Raw genomic sequence first — 23,113 nt, forward strand, 5'->3', positions numbered from 1 at the left:
TGGCTCAACAGCTTTCGAGGCACATCTTCAGTAGGATAATACCTAGGCATTCTGTGCAGTTTAACCACCCAGGTACCACCATTCTTGTCTCCACCAACTGGTTTTGTGACAATCGCAAGAACCTTCTCCTTCTTTTTCTTTTTGATCCTGGATTTAGTGACCAAGTATTTCCTCTTGTACGTGGCCTTCCCGGAATACATGGCAGACTGGGAGTATCTGCCGATGCCCAGACTAGGATGGGGTTTTGGCTGCAATGGGGCCTCCCCTTCTTCAGCTTTTTAGCTTGGGGTCACCCTTTTAAACCTTGCCACTGGCATCAGCCTTCTTGGCTTTAGGTTTCTTCTCCTTAGTATCCTGCTTTGCAACTTTTTCACCTGCCATCTTGTATAGTGGGAAAGAGAGCTAAACTCCCTCCCCAGCATAAGTTTTAAACTGCCAGATCCTGGACTTGAACTGCAGTTGACTACATGGGAGTCCAGTAAGATAACACCATCTACTGGTCCCGCCAGCATAGCTCTTTAATCTTCTCCTCCTTTTTATTTTTAAATAATAGAGAGCTTGAGCATGCATGGTAAAGAGAGAGAAAAACAGAGAAGCATCCTTGACTGGGTCACATCATGGCACAATCCCTTCCCTCGTCCTCCAGCTCCTTAGGATCTGGGGTACCCATGTGCATGCCCTGCATCCTTTCAGGGTGACCTGGGGATCCAAACCATGGCCAGCCATATGACTTCCAGCCTTGTAGCACACGTACATTACAGCTGCGCCATAGTGGCTGGGCTGGAAAAGCCTTTTGGCAAGCATACATGGCACCAAGCACAAAAGAACAAGTTAAATTGGTAGTTTCCTGAACAAAAGAACAGTTTCGGAGTATTGTATATTTTAATTTTATGCCTAATTATCTAAAGATAATTAAGAAGAGCCCAAAATCTGCGCCCAAAATCTGCTCCCAAGGGGCTAGTATTAATTACTACATAGTTTACTATTCTGTCACCCTTACAGTATTGAATCTTCATAAAATAAAGAGAAAATTCAGAGAGTCATTTTTTGAGCTTAAACAGTTTGGGCATATTTTATTCATTAATTCAGGAGTTAGCATACTTTTTCCATAAGGTGACCGAAAACAAAGGATGCCCAGATGTTTATCTGAACTTCAGATAAACCAATAGTTTTTAAGAGTAAGTATAGCCCACACAATATTTGGGACACACTTAAACTAAACATTTTTCATTGTTTGTCTGAAACTCAGTTATAACTGAGTGTCCTATTTTATTTGCTAATCTATCTATGATTTAAGCTTTGTGGGCCATATGGTCTTTGTCATGACTACTCAACTCTACCATTGGAGCATGAAACCAATGTTGGACAATCAGTAAACAAATGAGCTTAGTTGGTACAAAAACAGGCCCAGAGACCGCAGTTTGCTTATCCTTATCATCCACTTGTTCTATGACTATGTGTGTGCCTTTCATGTGCTGAGCACTGAACCAAGCACTGGGAATATAGAAGAGAATAAAAACAGATCCTGTTTTTGTCCTCGCAGGCCTACAGAGTAGTAGGAGGAAACAGGCTAAAAAAATAATTAATGAGCAAGTAGCCAATTATAACTTTTAATAGTGTTAGCCAGGAAATGAAAAAAATATATAGTGGGCAGCAGTGGAGAGACTAATTAAGGAGAGAGTAAGGGCTTCCTTAGAAAGGAAAGGTAAGACTTCTTTTTAAGAAATGATAATAAGTCAGCAACCTGAAGGTTGAAGAGTTTTCAAGAGGGCAAGGCATGTGTAAAGGCCCTGAGGCAATAAAGGACTCAGTGCTCAGTATGTGTAAGAATTTGAACTGGGGACCAGCAGTTGGCGTAATGGCTTTTGCTGGACTCCCATATAGTCAACTGCAGTTCAAGTCCCACACCCGGTGGCTTAAAACTCACACTGGGTGCGTGTGCATGAGTGCCCAAGATCCCGAGAGGAGAATGGAGGAGAAGAGATTGCGGTGTGGCCATCCCCCCGGGAGGTGATTTCTTGCTTTCTGTCTCTCTGTCTCTCTCTGTCTTTCTGACGAGCTCATGCACCATATAGCAAAAACATCTAAAGGAAAGAAAGAAAAAAAATTTTAACAAAGGCTAGTCATCTTGGAGTGTGCTGGGACGAAAGGAGATGAGACAGGCAAGCTGAAATCAGACTTCTCTATCTTGAGGGCCAAAGGAAGTAGCATGGTGTAGCCATGGCAGCAGACATGTAAAATGCCGTTCCTGTTGCTAGGTGGATGCCCCTATGAATTATGACTATATAGATTTTTTTTAATGTAATGCCTTTATTTTCTAAATTGCCACAACCCCACCTAGACCTTTTTATACCAGCAGTTCTCAAACTTTGGTGCTCATTGCAATCACCTAGGGAGCTTTTTTTTTTTTTTAAAACAAAACAAAACAAAAAACAAAAAAAAATGTCCACACTACATCCTGATCTGATTAAATCAGTATCTCTGGGGCCAAGATCCAGGCACCAGTGTTTCGTTTTTGTTTTTCAGTTTTGCTATAGTGTGCATACACTCACTGGAGAGAGACAGAGAGGAAGTGAGAAATCACTTCCCATGAGGAGATGGCCATGCCACAATCCCTTCTCTTCCATTCCTTGATTTGGGGCACACACACACACACACACCTGGTATATTTTCCAAGCTGCTGGGTCTGGGACTCAATCATGAAGTCAGCCATGTGAGATTCAGTTGCCTTAATCTTCATGCTACCAGTTGGCCCCCTTTAAAGAGCTCTGCTGGTATGGGGTGGCCTTGCAGTACAGTAGTAATTAAACCCTATGTGGAAGGAGCCAGACCCCACATGACTAACTGTGGTTCAAATCCCAGCCTAGAGGGCTTTGAAAAACATGCCAGGTGAGAGTGCATGTGTGCCCCAAATCCTGATAGGATGGAGAAATGGAGGGAACAGATACCACACCCTCATTTGGGGGGGTACCTTCTCCCTCCTCTCTGTCTCATACATGTGCGTGTGTGAGTGAGTGTTCGCACCCTGCAGCAGTTAGAAGCTCTACTGGTATATCCAATTGAGGGAGCTTGTTAAAGTGCAGACGCTGATTCAGAAGGTCTGGGCTGGGGCCCGAGAGTCTGCATTTCTAACAAGCTCCTAGATGATGCTGATGCTGCCAGTCTTCCCACCACACTTTGAGTATCCAGGGCCAATACCTCTTTGCCAGTCCTCGCACATACACCTGCTTGCTATGTTTTCTTCCCCTTCATCGCCTTCCTACTCGTCATCCTTCAAAGTTTTATTACCTGCCGTTTGGTCTGCAAAGCACATAGGCTGCTACTGAACCTCACATCGCTTCCCCTTTTAAAAGAGCTTTCTAAAGCTTTGGGACTCTCATTCCCCAGCTAAGGTCTGCAATCCCTCTCTGAAGGCAAGGTAATCTTATTAAAAGAAGATCTGAAGTATCCTCAGTAACAAATGCTCAATGGAGCCTCTTTGTTCTCTAAGTCTCCATTCTCCAGTGCCTCTCTGTGCATTTGTTTGTCTCAGAACAGTCATGCACCACGGGGCCATTTGTCTTCCCTTATCACTCTGTTACTGCTGCCGAGCACTCGCTCAGCTGTGCACCGCAGCTCCGCGGCTGACAAGATAATTACATTCTAGGCAGACTGCAAGAAAGACAGGTAGTGCTCCAAAGTTCCGAGGCCGACTACCTAGTCATCGCTGGTGCAGACTTCAAGATCAAGCACCTGATCTAATTAGCACACTCCCATCGCTACCTGCCTGACTGTGGAATGCTGACAATTGAAAGCCTGAAGGCAAAGCAGAGATCGTGCATCCCAGAGACAGACATTCATGCTACCCCTGTGCCAGAAACAATTACCTGTTCTTTTTGGAATCTTGGGTGTCCTCGTAACACAGTCAAGCCTGGGGGTAAACTTTTGCATAATACTGGGAGCCCCGCATTTCCCGATAATGAACATGAGAGCCAGTGGAATAAAACCCCACAAGAATGAAAGACCTCACGGGAAGAAAGCCCTCTGATTGCCTTCAGAAGGACTTACTTCAGAAATGCCGGCTGGCCGCTAGCTCTGGAAGAAGCACACTGCTCAACAAAAGCAAGGCTTCATCAGCAAAGAGATGTTTTCTTTTGACCAGATAAATAGCAAAATATGGTCCCCCAGGACTTATTTTTTATTTTTTACTTTTTTTTTTCATATCTATGCTTTTGCTACTTCCTACATTTCTTTCAAGATGTTTCTTTGAACTTGAAAACATTACAGTCACAATTCTTTTTCTTCTCTTCCTATTGCTTTGGGTAGGAAAGTGTCCTATAATCTCTCACTCCCTGTATTAAATGTCCTATAATCTCAAAATCCCTATATATACATATAAGGCGTTATTTTCTTACATTTCTAGTGAGTTGCCTGCCCTTTTTTGCTGATGCCATTTGTACTAGTTCCTCCCACAGGACGCTGGTGATAGAGCGTGAGCAACAGCTTTAAGAGTCAAGACCTACTTGGGAACCAGCAGTTAGCATAATGGCTATGTCGCTGGACTCCCACGTAGTCGACCACGGTTCGCGTCCCGGACCAGGTGACTTAAACTCATGCCGGGCGCGTGTTCATGCGTGCCCAAGATCCTGAGAGGAGAATGGAGGAGAAGGGATTGTGGCATGACCATCCCCTCTGGGGGATGATTTCTCGCTTTCTGTCTCTATGTCTCTCTCTGTCTGTCTGGCGAGCGCACGCACCCTATAGCGAAAACCTCTAAAAAAATAAAAAATAAAAAATAAGAGTCAAGACCTACTTCTGGAGCCAGTAGGAACCATGGTGGTTAAGGTGCTGGATTCCCACATGGACTATAGCAGTTCGAGTCCCAGACCTAGCGGCTTGCTTTCTCACTTTCTCTCTCTTTGGTGAGCACACATGCCCTATAGCAAATTAAAATACTAATAATGAAAATAAAACTTTAAAAGAGTCAAGACCTATTTCTACCATTTATTATGTCTATAGCTGGGCAAGATACTCGGTTGTCTAGTTAAAACTAAAGGCTTAAGGGACCAGCAAATGGCATAATGGTTACCTCACTGGACTCCCACATAGTTGACTGTGGTTTGAGTCCCAGACCCAGTGGCTTAAAACTCATACCGGGCATGTGTGTGTGCATGCTCAAAATTAAAAGAGGAGAATGGATTGTGGCATGGCCATCTCCCCAGGGGGCGATTTCTCACATTCTGTCTCTCTGTTTTTCTCTGTCTCTCCAGTGAGCACATGTACCTATAGAAAAAATATCTCTAAAAAACAAACAAACAAGCAAACAAACAAAATAAAACTAATGCCTTAAGGAATCTGAAGAACCCTAGCCCACTGTTATTTAGGAGTTAAATCATATCACCTAAATAGATACTTCTGCCACTTGGTGGCTACTTGCACTCTCTTAAAGATGCCTTTTGAGGAAAAAATATTTCATTTTTAGAAGTAGGTTTTTTTTCCCCCTGGTTTTTTGCCTTAGAGTGCACATGCTTACTGGAGAGAGAGAGAGAGAGAGAGAGAGAGAGAGAGGTAAAGTGAGAAATCACCTTGCAGGAGGGATGGCCATGTAACAACCCAATTATCCTCCATTCTCCTCTCAGGATTTTGAGCATGCATGCACATGCACCCAGCGCCTCTGGGTCTGGAACTTGTACTGCAGTCAGCCATAAGAGAGTCCAGTGCCTTAACCACCATACCACCTGCTGGCCCCAGAATTAAACCTTTTAAAAAAAAAAAAGAAAAAAAAGGGGCAGTTTTAGTTTCACTGAAAAATTCACTGGAAGATACAAAGATTTGCCCCCAAACATGCAAAGCCTCCTCCATCATCAACATCCCACACAGGAGAGGGACACTTGTTATAACTGATGAACCCACAGTGCCACCTTGTTATCACTCAAAGTCCAGTTTACACTAGAGTGCCATAGCGTTGGAATCATATAGTATTATAGCCTTTTCTGATGAGCTTCTTACATTCAGTAACAGGCACTTAAGTTTCCTCCATGTTTTCTTCATGACTTGAAAACTTACTTCTTTTTAGTACTAAGTAATATTCCATTGTTCGAATGTATTACAGTCTATTGTTCTATTTACCGACCAAAGGAAAGTTGGATTGCGTCTAGTTCTTTCGTTTTTGTTTTTGTCTTGTTTTTTTTTTGTTTGTTTGTTTTGTTTTTTTGTTTTGTTTTTTGTTTTTTGCTAGCTCTGCTTCTGGTTTTTGGCAGTTACAAACATGCTGTAAGTATCTGTGTGCAGGTTGCTATGCAGATATACATTTTGACTGCTTTGGGTAAATACCAAGGAGCATAATTGCTGGATTATATATGGTAAGAGTGAACTTAGGGTCAGCAGGTGGCATGGTGGTTAAGGCACTGGACTCTCATATGACTGACCACGATTTGAGTCCAGGACTCAGTGGTTTAAAACTCACACCAGGCGCATGTATGTGCATGTTCAAAATCCTGAGAGAAGAATGGAGGAGAAGGATTGTGGTGTGGCCATTCCTTCGGAGGGATGATTTCTCACTTTCTGTCCCTGTTTCTCTCTGGAAAGTGCATGTGTCCTATGGCTAAAACCTTAAAAAAAAAATTCAGCTTAGTTGTACCCGAATTGCCAAACTGCCTTCCAAACTGGCTATACCCTTTTGTGTTCCCTCCAGGCATGAATGATGGTCCCTGTTGTCCACGTCTTTGTCAGCATTTGCTGCTGTCAGCATCCTACATTTTGGTCATTCTACAGATGGGCAATGGTATCTCATTGCTGTGTTTCCCTGATCTTGATATGAAATGAAATATTTTTATGATATGATATGAAACATTTTTTCATATGTTTATTTGCCATCTGTATATCTTCTTGGGTGAAGTATTTGTTCAGTAACTTGGCCCATTTTTAAATCAGGTATCTGATTTTTATCACTGAGTTTTAAGAATTCTTTGTATCTTTTGGATAACAGTCTTTCATCAGATGTGTCTATTTCTTTTTCTTTTTTTTTTTTTGAGAGGATTTTTTTTTTTTTTTTGCTATAGGGCGCGTGCGCTCACCACACAGACAGAGAGAGACAGAGAGACAGAGAGAAATCCCCCCCCAGAGGGGATGGCCATGCCGCAATCTCTTCTCCTCCATTCTCCTCTCAGGATCTTGGGCACGCACACACACGTGCTCAGTGTGAGTTTTAAGCCACTGGGTCCAGGACGCGAACTGCAGTCGACTACATGGGCGTTCAGCGATATAGCCATTACGCTAACTGCTGGTCCCAAGATGTGTCTTTTTCTTCCAGTCTATGACTTACTTTTTCATTTTCTTGATGATGTCTTTTGCAGAGCAGGAGCTGTAAGGTTTTAAGTCCAGTTTATTAATTATTACCTTCATTGATCATGCCTTTGGTATTGCATCTAAAAAGTTATCGCCTGGGCCAGCTGGTAGCATGGTGATTAGGGCCGCCAAATTCTACTTGGCCACCTGTACGGTTTGAGTCCTAGACCTGGCAACTCAAAAGACACACCAGGAGAATGTGCATGTGTGCCCAAAATCCTGACAGGAGAAGTAGAAGAGAAGAGATTGTGATGTGGCCATCCCCCATAGGGGTGCTTTCTTGCTCGCTCTCTCTCTCTCTCTAGCAAGTACAGACACCTTCTAGCAAATAAAAAAAAAAGGTTATCACTATATTAAGATCATCTAGATTTTTTCACATCTTATCTTCTAGGAATATTATGGTTTTCTGTTCTATACTTGGGTCTGTGATCTATTTGAGTTAAATTTCAGGGAAACTTTAAGGTCTTTTTTTTTTGCACATCGATGTCTAGCTGTTCTAGTATGGCTTGTTGATAAAACTGTCTTCACTCCATTGTATTGCCTTTGTTTCTTTGTCGAAGACCAGTTTATCATACTTGTGTGGACCTACTTCTGGACTCTGTTTGGCTCCCTCATCTATTTGTCTGTTTGCCAATCCCATGCTCTCTGGGTGTAGCTTTTCCAGTAAGTCTTGAAGTCAGGTAATGCCAGTTTTCCGACTTTGCTCTCCTTCAACATTGAGTTGGCCATTCCAAGTCTTGTGCCACTTCATACCAGCTTTAGAATCAGTCTGTTGAAATCCACAGAATAACTTACTAGTATATTGATTGGTATTACATTGAATCTATAGACGAAATGATCAATTTTAAGTCCTATTTATTAATCTTTTCCTTTATGGATAGTGTTCTCTGTGCCCTACTTAAGATATTTTTGTTAACCCTAAGACCATGAAGATGTCTCCCCGACCTTTACAGTGATAAAAGTGAAAATAATTACACATTGGGAGGGAAGGATTCAGTAGTGGGAGACAGTATAAGGGAGAATTCCAGGGGCTGATTATGTTTTATTTCTTTATCTTCATGGTGGTTACACTTGCTTCTTTACTTTTTTTTACTGTTAATTGAACCTTGTACTTACTATTTGTACACTGTGTGTGTGTGTGTATATATATGAGAGACAGAGAGAGGAGAGAAAACACAAACAGGAGCCACTGACTGAAGAGATACAAGGTATTGATGAAAAATACTTTGAAAAATTGGAGAAATATTTGTGAGCAGATTATTTAACACCAAAATTCTCAGTCTATAAAGCCAACTATTTAGTAAATGTACCTTAATAAAATGCCTTTAATATATTTTAATTAAACACACTTAATAAGTATATTTTAAGACCAGAAACACTTAGGTTGGTTAATAATGTAATGTTGAAAATAAGCAGGGCTGAGCATAACATAAAGTAGCAAGATGAATGATATATTCATGAGATGTCATAGAAAGAATTAAGCAAGCACAGTACTTAAAGACAGCAGGCAAAAGCTCTAAGCACATGGTTGTACAAGTTCACCATTGAAATGGTGCTAGCTGACATGGGACAAGTTGACTGATGAGGGACACGAGCAGTGTGGTCTCAATAAAATGATGGCACTAATGAACTCTGAAGTGATGAGGAGGCTTTGGATACAAGGGTCAAGTAGAGTCACTATCCAAGGCAGAAACCAAATCAAGATGCCCAGTAAGGATACAGTTAATACTGAACACTGACCCAGAAGACAGCTAGGCATGGAGGAGTTAACTAACAGGAGGCACATTTAAAGCAGGAGTGGGGGTCATGTCAGGAGCTGTTTCTTCCATGAATGAGAATGCCAAGAAGTCACCAAAGCAGGGAGGGTCTTCCAAGGTCCTCAACCCAAATCTCTTTGAAGAGAAAGCCAACCAACAGCCTGTCTACAGGTAATCGGAGCAGCAGGTGTATGACGCCGTGTTCTCTGCCCTTAGCCAAGCAGGAGTGTCACCTGACAGCTGGTTCTGGCAATCAGACCCTGGGAGGCACCAGTCTTAGAGGCGCTCTGTGAGAGGAGCCCAGAGTGTGCAGGTGTGAAATCAGGCGCTCTCCTCTGTGACGCCTGCTTGCTAAATGACCCTCTGTCCATTTCCTATGGTCTTGCCTTGACAGGGAGAGGATTTCCAGGGAGCAAATGCCAATTGTTGGGCAAATATGAAATCTTTATGAAATGGGGCAGAATAAACACAGAAACAGGGCCTGGAGAAGAAAGTTACAGAAACTAAGGTCATCTGAAACTCCTGGATGGTATGGCAGACAGGAGGAAAGAAAAATCCCCAAGTGGGCTAGTTCATGGAACTCAAGCCCAAGCTTCTAAGTCTACATTTGTAATCAGCTCAGGCAGCATGATGTTTGCAGTGTTCACTATTTCAAGTACCTAAGCCTCATCTTTGAGAGTCACATGTTGTCATTCATCACATCCAGGCATGCAAAATCATCCCTTTTCTAACATTAAACATGTTTAATCACAACAATATGTAATAGCACTTCAGCACTTTAATGAAAGGAAGGCATTTGATACCCGATATTTATAGTAATCATAATACCACAAGGACTTCATTTTTTACAGTGTTAGACCAGGCAGCCAAGTTGTCCATGTTTTTGGTTAGTTGTTTGAAATGCTTTTGGGGAAATCATCCTCCAGAAATTAATTAATAGTTTTCCTCTACACAATTGTCAGTGTTATCACTGGTTAGTGCTACCGGCTGCCAGCTCCCTTATATCCTCACTCTGGTGACAATCAGCAAATGCAATTAATGTTTACTGCTTATCCTAACAGCCAAATGCCAAATGTCATACCACATGCAGGATCATAATTATGCTTTAGGAAGTGAATGGGTTTGGCTTTGCTAGCTAAGAATTAACCCTAAATTGGGCCAGCTGGTGGCATAGTGGTTAAGGCAGCTGGATCCCAAATGGCTGTCTGCATGGTTAGAGTCCCAGACCCAGTGGCTTGAGAAACATGCCAAGCACATATTTGTGCATGTTCAAAATTCTGAAAAGAGAAAAAAGGAGAAGAGATTGTGGTGTGACTATTCCTCCTGGGACATGCTTTCTCACTTTCTATGTCTCTCTCTGGAAGCACATGCACCTTATAGGGAAAAAAAAAATTGAGGGTCCACTTGAACTAATGCTAACAGAAGATACTGATGACACCTCAACTTTGGAAATACTAAGATGTTTTCCAAAGATAGCAGTTTCATGCAAAACTATTCCAAGACTCTTGGAATTCTCTTTCAAAAGGATCTAGCGTTTTCCTTGTCAAGCTCTAAATGTTCCCTCTGCCTTCTCGTCTAATTTATACACATTCCAACACCACTTGAGTGGAATTTGAGTTCCTACTTAAGTATTCACTGCTAACCACAAGTCTCATGCTTCGCAGCCTTTAGTGACATGTGTTTATTTGAAAAGGTAAGTCGGTGAAGCAGTGCCTTCCTTGTACTTTACAGTCTCTACCTATCAAATTCTACCTGGCACAAGGGAACAGAAGGGGCCCACCACTGGCAGGCGGTGATGGAGGTGGAGGTGTGTGGAGTAAGGAGAAGGGGCCCACCACTGGCAGGCGGTGATGGAGGGGGGGGGGTGTGGAGTAAGGAGCATGTACCTGGACCACTGTCCTCGGCCTCCTCAATAAGAAAACACAGTGTTCAAGTAGAGCACCATCTGACACATTTGAAAATTCAGATTTCTAGAAATCTTGAACTTAAATGCAATTATGGATACTTTTGTAAGTGGAACTTACAAAACTCAAATCAAAACCAAAGCCACTTTTCCGCACCAGAGTGGTGGAAAGGTGGAGCGTACTCAGGTACCCGCTGCTGGCAAGCACCCAGGACGTCACTCGTGCATCTGCTGTTCTAACATCACTCTGGTTTCATTTGTTCTTCTCCTTGGCTCCCTTTGTCCTGATTTATTTACTTAGTATCACTATTATAATTAATGATCACTATTAATTCTAATTTAGTTTTATGCATTTTCTAAGCTACTTCAATCTTCTTTAGAATATGATAGGATATCATTATGTTTGAGCGCTAGGAGATGCCCTAAATCTTTCACTCAAATTTATTTCCTTTTTTATATAGAATTTTAATAAACTCAGACATCTGATTTCAAACACACAGCAACTTAGAAGACCACAACTTACAGAAACAGCGGTTGTCTCTCTTGTTGATTCAGTGCAGCATATTAAGTCTACTTAATAGATGTCGTTAAATACAACAGTAAACGAATAAATTAGCAAACTAGTCAGCAAGGAGGCAAGATCCTCAGAGCTTAATTAAAAGTTGAAATTACTTTTTTTTTTTTAATTTAAGAAATGGAACCAACAGTTAATGTAATGGTTATGTCGCTGGACTCCCATGTAGCAGACCACGGTTCAAGTTCCCAGACCCAGTGGCTTAAATTTACGCCGGGTGCATGTGTGTGCATGCTCAAGATCCCAAGAGGAGAAGGGATTGTGGCATGGCCATCCCCCCGGGGGATGATTTCTCACTTTCTGTCTCTCTGTCTCTGTGTTTCTGGCGAGCACAACACCCCGGTAGCAAACACCTCTCCAAAAAAAAATTAAGAAACAAAGTATAGCAGTTAGGATGCACTTGGTACGAGTGTGACCTCTGTGGACTTAAAAACCTTTGATGATAACTAGTGATTATTGGTAAGTATAACCCTATTCCTTCAAGAAAAAGCCAAGGTATTCCTGGAAGTCTGTTTCAGACATTTTAGAAAACTTTCCATTTGAAACTAAAATTTTAAAAGATAAAAAGAAGGGGAAATTTCCAGCTATCTGGAAAATTCCCTTCTTGGCAATGCCTTGTTCCCTGGCCAGGCTAGATACCAGGAGTGTTGATGAACTAATAGTGAGTTCTTACATGGAAACGTCTCAGAAGAAGCGATGTGGGTGGTAAAGGCAGACCTTTTAGAACTGGGTTCTGAGTCACTCAATCGGGATGCAGTGGGAGCGATTCTAACTAACCCAACTGGTAGAAAAGAAAGAGTTAACAGCAATTACTCAGTAATTCACTCCCTGTCTCCTCCAAGTGATTTCTCATTAAGACCCCTAAATGGAATGACTTATTGCCCAGGAATGCAAACCTTTGTTTCAGCAATGTTAACAAAAAGAGAACAAAGTTCCTGAGTGTATGCTCAGAATTTTTTGGACAAAGGATGCCCCACGAATGGAAGATGTTATATAAATACTGTTCTTTGAGACTTGACTCCCATCGTGATGTAAATCACAGCCCTAAACTGAGGAAACCTCAAATCCTAGATTTCCCTAGTGGCAACTCTGGCCATTCCATTTCTCAGTGGAGTGCGGGAAGAAGATGATGTAAAGCGCTACAATTTCAGAAAAACAATACCTGTTTATTACCGGGAACCTGTTTTCCCCAGCCAGTTAAATAAAAGTGATCATGGCCAGCAGACTGAACCCCACACTTAACACTCCTCAACGACCATTGGCAAACAAGAGTGACTTGCTTTTTTTTGTTTACAGAATTATGCAAAACTTATTCCTGGAGCTACAGTAGGGCTACTTCAGAAGGACTCTGGGAACATCCTGCAGCTGATCATCTCGGCATATGAAGTAGGATACTTTACCATGGCATCATTTTTGCATTTCATTGGTATTCAAAAACTAGGATGTGTTTTAGACAGTTAAACGCACTCTCATTTGATGGTAGAGAAAGTGCTTACCCCCAAAAAGTCTCTATGCATTAATGCAGCTGAAAATATAAAACTTGTTTACTTCATTTGCAGATCTTCTTTTTGAACGGTGGAGCAGAAGGCAGACAAATCATAAAACCAACCATAAAGTTGAGGTTGTTTTTATAATAATAACCAACAGCAGCACTGTTACCAGCAAAATTTTAATTTGACTGAAAAGGCTCCATGGGTCATATAATTAAGCTTTCCTCTCTGAAAAAAAAAAATCAGCTTAAATTACCAATGAGTAACAGTTATGCAGAAAACTACCTCCATAGGCTTAACGACACTAGATCATATCTCAAACGAAAATGCAAATGTTGGCTATGCACCAAAACGTCAAAATCATACCAGGAATACCAATTTTTAGGTTTTATACTTCTAGGAACCAAGGAAATTTCCATTCATTTTATGCACACATATACAATATTTGCCTTGACTTCTGTTAGCATCTGAGGACAGAATCCTGCCCTTCAAATTAAGTTGTATACCTACAGGGTTGTTATGTTCTCCTTCTTGTCCACATTTTGTAACAAGAGGAGTCAACAAGGGATGTCCAGTTGCCAGGTCTTTCTTATTTTGATTCCTACATGTCGTCCCTTTGTTTTGCCCTTATTTACAAAGAAAGCACACAGATGCAAAGAAGAACCTCCAAATTAGGAAAGGAAGAAAAAAAGTAAATTTTTGTTAAGGCGTATATCTTTACTATTTGCTCTAAATAGCAGTTACATAATGGCAAATGAATAAATTTCTCCTAATTTTTGATGTTTTAAATTTACACATAATTGTTTCACATGTAGTACATGCCAATACTTGCATATACTGAACCAGTGTTCCTTAAATAAATGACATTACCAGAAATATATGGAAAGCTTTTAAAAAGTAGATGTGCTGGATTCCTCTCACAGAGGTCTTCGGGGGAATTTTATAGGAAGAGGGAGCTACCTATTTTGAAAAAAATTCCCCAAAGATTTTAACATCATCCCACCAATTTTGAAAATCACCTGAAAGAGAGAAGGCAAAGTATTTATTCTCAAATCATTCATTCCTTACAATAAAACACATAAGTGCCTGTAAATAGTTTAGGATGATGGGGTTTCCCTTTTCATTGATATTCTCAGAAATTTCAGTTTTCTTAGATTAAATAAAAAAACTTATCACCATATTAGCTCATGCTTAAAATTCTTCCAGATAGGAAGGCCTGACAACAAGACACCTAACAATAAAAAACCTTCCTCCCACTCATGCAGTAATTAAATGTCTAATATATAGAATCACACAGCATTTCTTCACTGAATTAGAATACTCCATTTTCTTTAACCCTATACTCTCAAAAGTGGTAGCCACTAATATCTTCAAAGAAACTAAGCAAACTAGAATACAGTGAATTAACAAAACTATTTCCCCCTGTAGTCTAACCAGTCTAAGCAAGCCCCTGCTTGCTCTGTGGAAAGATATATCTCACTTTATGGTCCGAAGTCACTCATAGAACTTAGAGGGTTGTTAAAACTGAAGCATTACACATGTGAATTAAAGGGCCAGTGGTTATGTCACTGGCCTCCCACATGGCTGACCATGGTTTGAATCCAGATCCAGTGGGCTTAAAACTCAGGCCGGGCACGTGTGTGTGTGTGTGTGTGTGTGTGTGTGTGTGTGTGTGTGTGTGCATGCACCCAAGATCCCGGGAGGAGAATGGAGGAGAAGGGATTGCTGAGTAGTCATCCCTTGGGGGGCAATTTCTCACTTTCCCTCTCATTGTCTCTGTCTTGCTCTTTCTTTGGCAAGCACATGTGCCCTAAGGCATAAACCTCTAAAAACAAACAAACAAAAAAATGTGGATTCAACCTGTGTTCTTATTTTACTGCCTCAAAAATACCAAGAAACATCAATTGTTCTTATACTGAGCACTCACGCTGGAGTTATTGCAAGAACTTCATGATTCACAGGGTGAGGTACGCAGAAGATTGGGGCATGAGGTCAAATTGTTTTTCTACTTGGTTATTTCTAAATGTATTCTGAACAGACTTTAAAATATGGGGACCCCACAGACTGAATTTCTTCCCAGTATATAAAGAGAAAATGAACAAGGACATATCAAGAGAAAACACAACATGTTTTTGACTGACTTCTGGTAAGGCAGAGAATGTAGTAAGACGATCTGCTTCTAACTTGTGGCTACTATTCCAGCTCAGTATTTTATAGTGCGGTACCGATATTGCAAACTTTAAATACTAGATGTGTATTCATCTGACCATCATTTGCTAATTCCCCTCCTTCCTCAGTCACACAATAAAAGCCACTGCACTATCAGTGATCTTTTTTTTTTTTTGGAGAGGTTTTCGCTATAGGGCACGTGCGCTCGCCAGACAGATAGAGACATTGAGACAGAAAGCCAGAAATCACCCCCCAGAGGGGGGGGGGCCATGCCCAAATCCCTTCTCCTCCATTCTCCTCTCAGGATCTTGGGCACGCACGCACACACGCCCGGCGTGAGTTTTAAGCCACCGGGTCCAGGACGCGAACCACGGTTGACTACGTGGGAGTCCAGTGACATAGCCATTACGCTAACTGCTGGTTCCCTACTATCAGTGATCTTGAGGGCAAGGCCCCTCTGCTGGCATGTAAACTCCAACTGGGAAATACGTTTGTTTCATTCTGTTTTGCCTGACTCATAGGAGCTGCTCGACGAATGAATGAAATGAGGAGAAATACATTCACAGATTTTCTTTGGGAAATGTACATGGAAATATTCCTGGCCAATGCTAATATGCTATTCAGTTATATGATGAAATTTCCTTCTTTTAGACCATATGATGTCACTAGTCCTTATTATTGCTGTCACTTACAGACTTCCGAGTCAAATCCCTCATTTCTAATTTAGCTCCGGACTCACTGTGCCACTCGCTCCAAATCTACTGCCATCGTAATTCATGAAGATTTTATATATATAAAAATTTGGAGTAAAGGAGGGTCATGGCAGTATGCAAAACTAACACTTAAAGAAAACTGAAAGCTGAGCATGCTTTTAAGTGCCAACAACGAAGTGCTTGTATGGATTCACAGTCTTCTGAATGAACTGAAGTGTTAACCTAAGTCATAATATTTTAAAATGTGTTGTTATTATTTATTTTGAATCATTTGATTTTTGTCCCTCCAAATTCAGACTTACTTTGTAAGTAAACAAAAAATAGATAGATAGAAAAAGTAAGATGAAAACATTTTTTAAGAATAGAAATCTAGTCACATATTTCCCAGACGTGACTCTACACTAAATACTATAGGTACTCAAATTTCAGTATTAACTTCCAGGCAGTTTCCCCTGCTCCCCACATTTTATCATCTCTAAAATTGGCATCTATTTTGTAATGAATGGTGTCACAATCTCTGTCTGCCAGGCAGTGAGTCAGGATGTAGTTTCTATTGATAATTGTGATTATGATCACATCAGTTCACTAAATGCATCCTTGGTGCTATATGTTAAGTTTAATTACCATTTAAAAATTTCTTCATAAAGTTTGTACTATGACTCATGAAAAGTTATGATGTATGCAACAATGTACGGAAACAGAGCAGCAGGGTGTAAATTTGATATCAGTGAAGCAAATATTCATTGTTAGAGGAATGGCTGCAATTCTGTATTCCTTGCAAAAACAACTACCAGCTGCTTTATGGGAGCTAAGAAATGATGACGCTTACAAGTAAAGCACGCTCTTGCTATATTTTGTTACTGAGATACAAGCATAAGAACGGCCTTTTTATACCACGCTGTGCAACTCAGGGCTGGAGAACTTGCCAAAGTGCTCAGGATGGATAAAATACTTTTAGAAGTAATGATAGACTGATGGGTTTGCTTCAAAGGTAGTGCAGAGCCATCTTGAGGTATTTTGTCATAATTTGTCTTAATACAATGGTGTATCTTGTCATTGATGGGGTCTTAGATTTGATACAATACTAAATGTAAATATTGGTTACTCATTTTCTTGCTTGCTTGATGACATGATGACTTTCTTATAGACCCAATTTAATTTTACTCTTTTGTAGTTTAATGAACACGATTCATGGTCTCTTTGGCTGTATTTTTTTTTTTCTTTTGGTTGTGACTTTAACATTTCATGCCCTTAGATTTGATACAATACTAAATGTAAATATTGGTTACTCATTTTCTTGCTTGCTTGATGACATGATGACTTTCTTATAGACCCAATTTAATTTTACTCTTTTGTAGTTTAATGAACACAATTCATGGTCTCTTTGGCTGTATATTTTTTTTCTTTTGGTTGTGACTTTAACCTTTCATGCCTTAACTAAAGGAACTGCGCTCTGAAGTGGAGCTAGAAGTATTAGGAGACACAGAAGGACTCAACCTGTCATTCACAGCCATCTGTAACAATGGAACCCTCTTCCCTCACCAAAAGAAATGCTCACACATGAAGGTGGGAGACACAGTAAGTAGATGGCCAGTGAACTGCCTGCCCAAATATTCAGATTGCTCTCACATTAGCTCAGCTCACAGAAGTTGGGCTCCTTTTAAGAATTTCAAAGATTTTAGGGACCAGCAATTAGCGTAATGGCTATGTCGTTGGACTCCCACGTAGTCGACCGCGCTTCGTGTCCCGGCCCCAGTGGCTTAAACTCACGCTGGGCGCGTGTGCGTGCGTGCTCAAGATCCTGAGAGGAGAATGGAGGAGAAGGGATTGTGGCGTGGCCATCCCCCCTGGGGGGCGATTTCTCGCTTTCTATCTCTATGTCTCTCTCTGTCTGTCTGGCAAGCACACGCACCCAATAGCAAAAACCTCTCCAAAAAAAAAAAGAATTTCAAAGATTTTATAATAAATGCTTTTGCAAAGCTTATTTCCATACAGCCTGTTTTTCCCTTGTGTTTTTCGGTGGATGGGGAAAGGAAGCAGATAATGAATGCTTTCTTTGCAGGCTTCATTCAACGTGACTGTGAGTATTCCAAACTGCGAGCAAAGAAGCAGACATGTTATCATAAAGCCAGTGGGGCTGGGAGACGCCCTAGAAGTACTTGTCAGCCCAGAATGCAACTGTGGCTGTGAGCGAGAAGTAGAAGTGAACAGTTCCAAATGCCACAATGGGAGCGGCTCCTTCCAATGTGGGGTGTGTGCCTGCCATCCCGGCCACATGGGACCTCGCTGCGAGTGTGGCGAGGACATGCTGAGCACGGATTCCTGCAAGGAGACCCCAGACCATCCTTCGTGCAGTGGAAGGGGCGACTGCTACTGTGGGCAGTGCATCTGCCACTTGTCCTCCTACGGAAGCATTTACGGACCTTACTGCCAGTGTGACAATTTCTCCTGTGTGAGACACAAGGGGCTGCTCTGCGGAGGTAGGCTATGTCTAAATCCACCTTACACTGCGGCTGTTCCAGTATCAGGGAGGGACTTTGCATCCTTTGCACCTTCCCAGATTCTTGGGCATCGCAGGTGCTTAATAAATATTTGCCCATCGATTGAGTGGGTTAATCTTTAGACCTCGGGTAACTAAATCTTCTCTTGTATTTGTTTGTTTGTTTGTTTGTTCACTTTCAAATTTACTTGGGAAGAGATCTTTGCCCACTGAACTTAAATCTATTTTCATTTCCCTAAGAGTAAGTAGGAAAGATAGAAATGGCTTCTCTCTGGGTATCGCCAGATTTGTCTAAACTGCATTATTTTCCAGACCGCTCTGGATCAAGCTGCTCAGTCTGCCTCAGTTCTTAAATGCCTGTTACTGAGACTGCTAAAAATGCAGGCTGCCGATGACAGGGCACACAGCAACACAAAGAAACTTCCAGGACCTTCACTTGTTCCGCAGGTCTTTATGAAATGCTATCATATGACAGATACTAGATTAGTTAGAGTATTATTAAAATAAGTAAGGGTGGGACCAGCAGATGGTGTAATAGTTATGTCACCGGACACCCATGTAATTGACCACAGTTCGAGTCCTGGACCCATCAGCTAAAAACTCACTCTGGACACATATGCATGTGTTCCCAAAATCCCGAGAGGAGAATGGAGGAGAAAGATTGAGGTGTGGTCATCCCCTGGGAGTGATTTCTCACTTTCTGTCTCTCTGTCTCTCTGGCTAGCACAGAACCCCTATAGCAAAAATCGCTCAAAAAGAAAAAGAAAAAGAAATAAGTATAGGTATATGTAAAGAAACCCATAGAAAAGATAAGAAGGAAAAGTCGCTTGGAATTTCTTGAGAAATTTGATAAAACTTAAAAATGAAAATATTATTTATATATGTGGGTATAATATTTCAGATTATATCCTTTATAGATGTAAACTTATTGTAGTTTAAGAGTAAATGACATATAACATGCCTGCTATAAAATCATTCTGGTATGTGATATATATTTAAGTATAATATATTCAGACAAGAATTATAAGTAACATACTTTGGAATGGTATAAATTTGTGTTATAATTGAAATATAAACTGACTACTAAAGTTAAACTTTAATGTTTTTTTGATAGTATGTAAGCAGACAGCTCTTCAAAACAGAAAGTCATTATCTTTATAGAAAACTAAGCAAGTTATGTTTTCAAACCACAGTGTCAGGAACATATAAAAGAGACTAATTTTCATAGAGAAAAAAAAGAGAGAGAGAGAGAAAGAGACTTGAGAGAAAGAAACCTCAAAGAGTCCCAAGCGTTTTGAAAGCCATTTGATATCCTTAGAAGTGTTCCTACCTTTCATTTCTTTGCTCTTGCCGTTGCTACCAACAGGTTCTTCTGAGAAAATCTGCCTCTTTTCCAAAGAGAGAAAATTTTAGGGTCTGTCCTGATGGAGATACGTTTCCTCCCCTTTCATTCAAAGGTGTATTTCCAGAATAAGGGTGTGTTTCCAGAACCACTTCAGTCCCCTTTTCACATGACACAGATGGGACACAATCTGAAGGTGACAACGAGCCAGCCTCAGGCTGTTAGCACATCAAGAAAGAATATATTTGGCAGAATCCCATCCTGCATTTCTAACAAAAATCTTTTAATTAAATGCACACTCAAAACATTAGAAATTACTTTTCAAAGACTCCTATGTGTGTTCTAAGAAGAAATTGGGTCATCTGAAAAGTCCTGATGCATTTTTGCATAGAAAAACACAGAAAAAATATGTCAGGACTTTTCTGATGACCCAATTTAAATATCAATACTAAGGGAACCAGCAGTTAGCGTAATGGCTATGTCGCTGGACTCCCACGTAGTCGACCGCGGTTCGTGTCCCCGACCCGGTGGCTTAAAACTCACGCCGGGCGCGTGTGCGTGCGTGCCCAAGATCCCAAGAGGAGAATGGAGGAGAAGGGATTGCGGCGTGACCATCCCCCCTGGGGGGTGATTTCTCGCTTTCTGTCTCTATGTCTCTCTCTGTCTGTCTGGCGAGCGCACACGCCCTACAGTGAAAATCTCTCCAAAAAAAAAAAAAATCAATACTAAAACACCACCTATTTTCCACCCTTTAAAGGTTGGCTCAAAGAGATCTAAGTGTACATGGCCAAACTGTGTCCAGCAACACATAGTTCTTTCCATTCTTTGGTGGCCTTTCACTGTATGTGGCACCAGGCATGAGGAACAGAAATAAAAATGGAGGAGTTGATCTGGGCATTGTACTTGAAGGTCTGACGACAGGGCCTATCTTTGACTCAGACACAGTGATTGCTAAAGAAATTCTACTTAGAGCATACAGTGACTTCAGCTAGACTCAGAAACTTCTTGCTGCCAATTTCTTTCTTACTTTGGAGTACTTAATAATTTTCAATCATTAATGTTTCTTAAGAGCTTTTTTTTTCTAATAACATCACTAAGGTTGTTACATTATAATTAATAACTTTTCCTTTAAAAGATATCATAAAAGTAAGCAATTATTCAGATCCAACAAATAGAGTTATAAAGTACCTACCATGTGCCTGCCATGGTACTTAGTGCAGAGAGATGACAATTGTGCCTGATATTATGAGCAGACACTCTGGTGCTGTTATTATTTGCAATAGCGGATCAACTTTGCTGCAGCTTCAAAACTTGTGTCAATCTCACTTATTTTATAACGAATGTACTCTGCAATGTGCTGCTTTTCCAAAGGGCCATTATTACAGGGGTCTTTTTCATACAATTTCTTTAATCTGTTTATAAGCACTCAGAGATTTAGTACTCCATTGTTTTTTCCTTTCCCATTTTAGTCTCTTATAGAAGGTATTTTGATTCTAAGAGACTAGAAACTCTAACAGGCAAATGGAATAAAAGAAAAAACTTCCTACCAGTATGCCCTTGAAGTTATTGTCATTGACATTCTAGAAAGATCTGTCTCATTATGTCCTTATAGTTATTGTCATTGACATTCTAGAAAGATCTGTACCTCGGGGTGGGGTGGGGCGGAACCTGGCAGTTTTTCTTGATCTTTAGTTGTCCTCTTGCTCTACATTAAACCAATACTAAGGTTGTGTGGTTGTTGAATGAACAGGGGCTTTAGATGATTAAAGTCAATTTAAGACCAGAGGATAGCTCTGGAAGGCCAGCTGACAGGAGGGTTTCTACCTTCTGTAAGGAGCTCTTGGTATTTTTGCCATGATGGTCTTTCTTGCCCCAAAAATGGTTTTCTAAATTTCTGCCAAGTAATTCTTACATGCAATGTATATACTTCAAATTTCTCAAAATATTTGGAAATGAACATTTCATTTAATAATATTTATAAATATTTTTTCTGATTAAAACTGCAATGTAGAAACTGCTCCTTTTATGAAAATAAGTTTCCTCTTTAGCTGAGAAAGAAAAAAAAAAGGTATTGTAGTTTAGAGAATCCCATATATAAAAGTTAAATTGAAGGCTTTCGTCATCTTATTATTCTTAGCTTTAAATTAATCAATTCAGTTATGAATTATAAAGATTATAAAATGCAGCTGGAATATGAGTCTTTCGTCATCTTATTATTCTTAGCTTTAAAATAATCAATACAGTTATGAATTATAAAGATTATAAAATATAGCAGAAATATGTCTTAATGTCATGGATCCAGTTAAATTCAAACCCAAAATCTTTTAGAGGACAATGTTTTGAGTAACACACACACACACACAGACACACTTACATAGATAGAATATGTAGAAATATGTGTGTGCATGTATATATATATGCTTCATATATATAAAGGGTTAGGGCTAGGGTCTATATCTCTCTCTATATATAGAGAGAGGGACTTCAAAAAGTTTGTGAAAATATTGAATTAAAGTACAATTTATTTTGGTGCAAAAAGATTTCATTACATGCCTAGATTTTTTTAAATACACATTTCCATATTTGAAAATCCTTCAAACATATACAAAACACACACATACATGCATGCACACACAGACACACACACACACACAGCAGGAGCAATCAAAATCTTTGTGGTTATCTCTTTTGTTCTGCGATTCTTGATCAAGGAGAGCATTAAGCCAAGGATTCTCCTGCTCCAAGTCCTGTAAGGTCCAGCCATAAAGATAGTATCTAGTTTCTAGACCAAAGTTTGCAAGAGAAAACCCAGACTTTCATCTACAGCAATTCTGGCAGTGTCAAGTGGAAACCTGCTTCACTTAAGATTCTCTTACATCTGCCTGTTTTCGATAACAGCCTAGGAATTTAAACACAGACGGATAATTTTGCTTACAAATTCTTCTAACTGGATAGTTTTTAGGAATAATGCTAATTACTCATGGGTCAGCACTATTTAAACACCGTTAAGTACTGCCTTGGGTAGCAAAACACATGAGGCAAAAGGCCTAACTGCACTTTTCTTTTTCTGAAGAAAAAGTATCAGTTATAAAAGTTTGTTGGGACTAGCAGTTGGCATAATGGCTATGTCACTGGATTCCCACATAGTCGACCATGGTTCAAGTCCCAGACCCGGTGGCTTAAATGCACACCGGGCACGTCTATGTGCGTGCCAAAGATCCTGAGAGGAGAATGGAGGAGAAGGGATTGTGGCATGGCCATCCCCCCGGGGGATGATTTCTCCCTTTCTGTCTCTATGTCTCTCTCTGTCTTTCTGGCAAGTGAATATGTGCCCTATAG

The 23,113-nt window shown here is 40.5% G+C and overlaps 1 protein-coding gene across 6 annotated transcripts in view; it reads left to right on the forward strand.

The window, feature by feature from the left end:
- ITGB6 (integrin subunit beta 6) overlaps window positions 1–23,113 on the forward strand; it is a 145,063-nt gene that overhangs the window by 94,118 nt on the left and 27,832 nt on the right. For all 6 annotated transcript variants that reach the window (XM_006160288.3, XM_027776503.1, XM_006160287.3 and 3 more), the window contains 3 exons: window positions 12,857–12,946; window positions 17,376–17,510; window positions 17,995–18,412. In XM_006160288.3, coding sequence (XP_006160350.1) covers window positions 12,857–12,946; window positions 17,376–17,510; window positions 17,995–18,412 — 643 coding nt within the window. The remainder of the gene's footprint in view (window positions 1–12,856; window positions 12,947–17,375; window positions 17,511–17,994; window positions 18,413–23,113) is intronic.

The sequence above is a fragment of the Tupaia chinensis genome, unplaced genomic scaffold, assembly GCF_000334495.1.
Source record: "Tupaia chinensis unplaced genomic scaffold, TupChi_1.0 Scaffold000674_2, whole genome shotgun sequence".
In the NCBI taxonomy this organism is placed as follows: domain Eukaryota; kingdom Metazoa; phylum Chordata; class Mammalia; order Scandentia; family Tupaiidae; genus Tupaia; species Tupaia belangeri.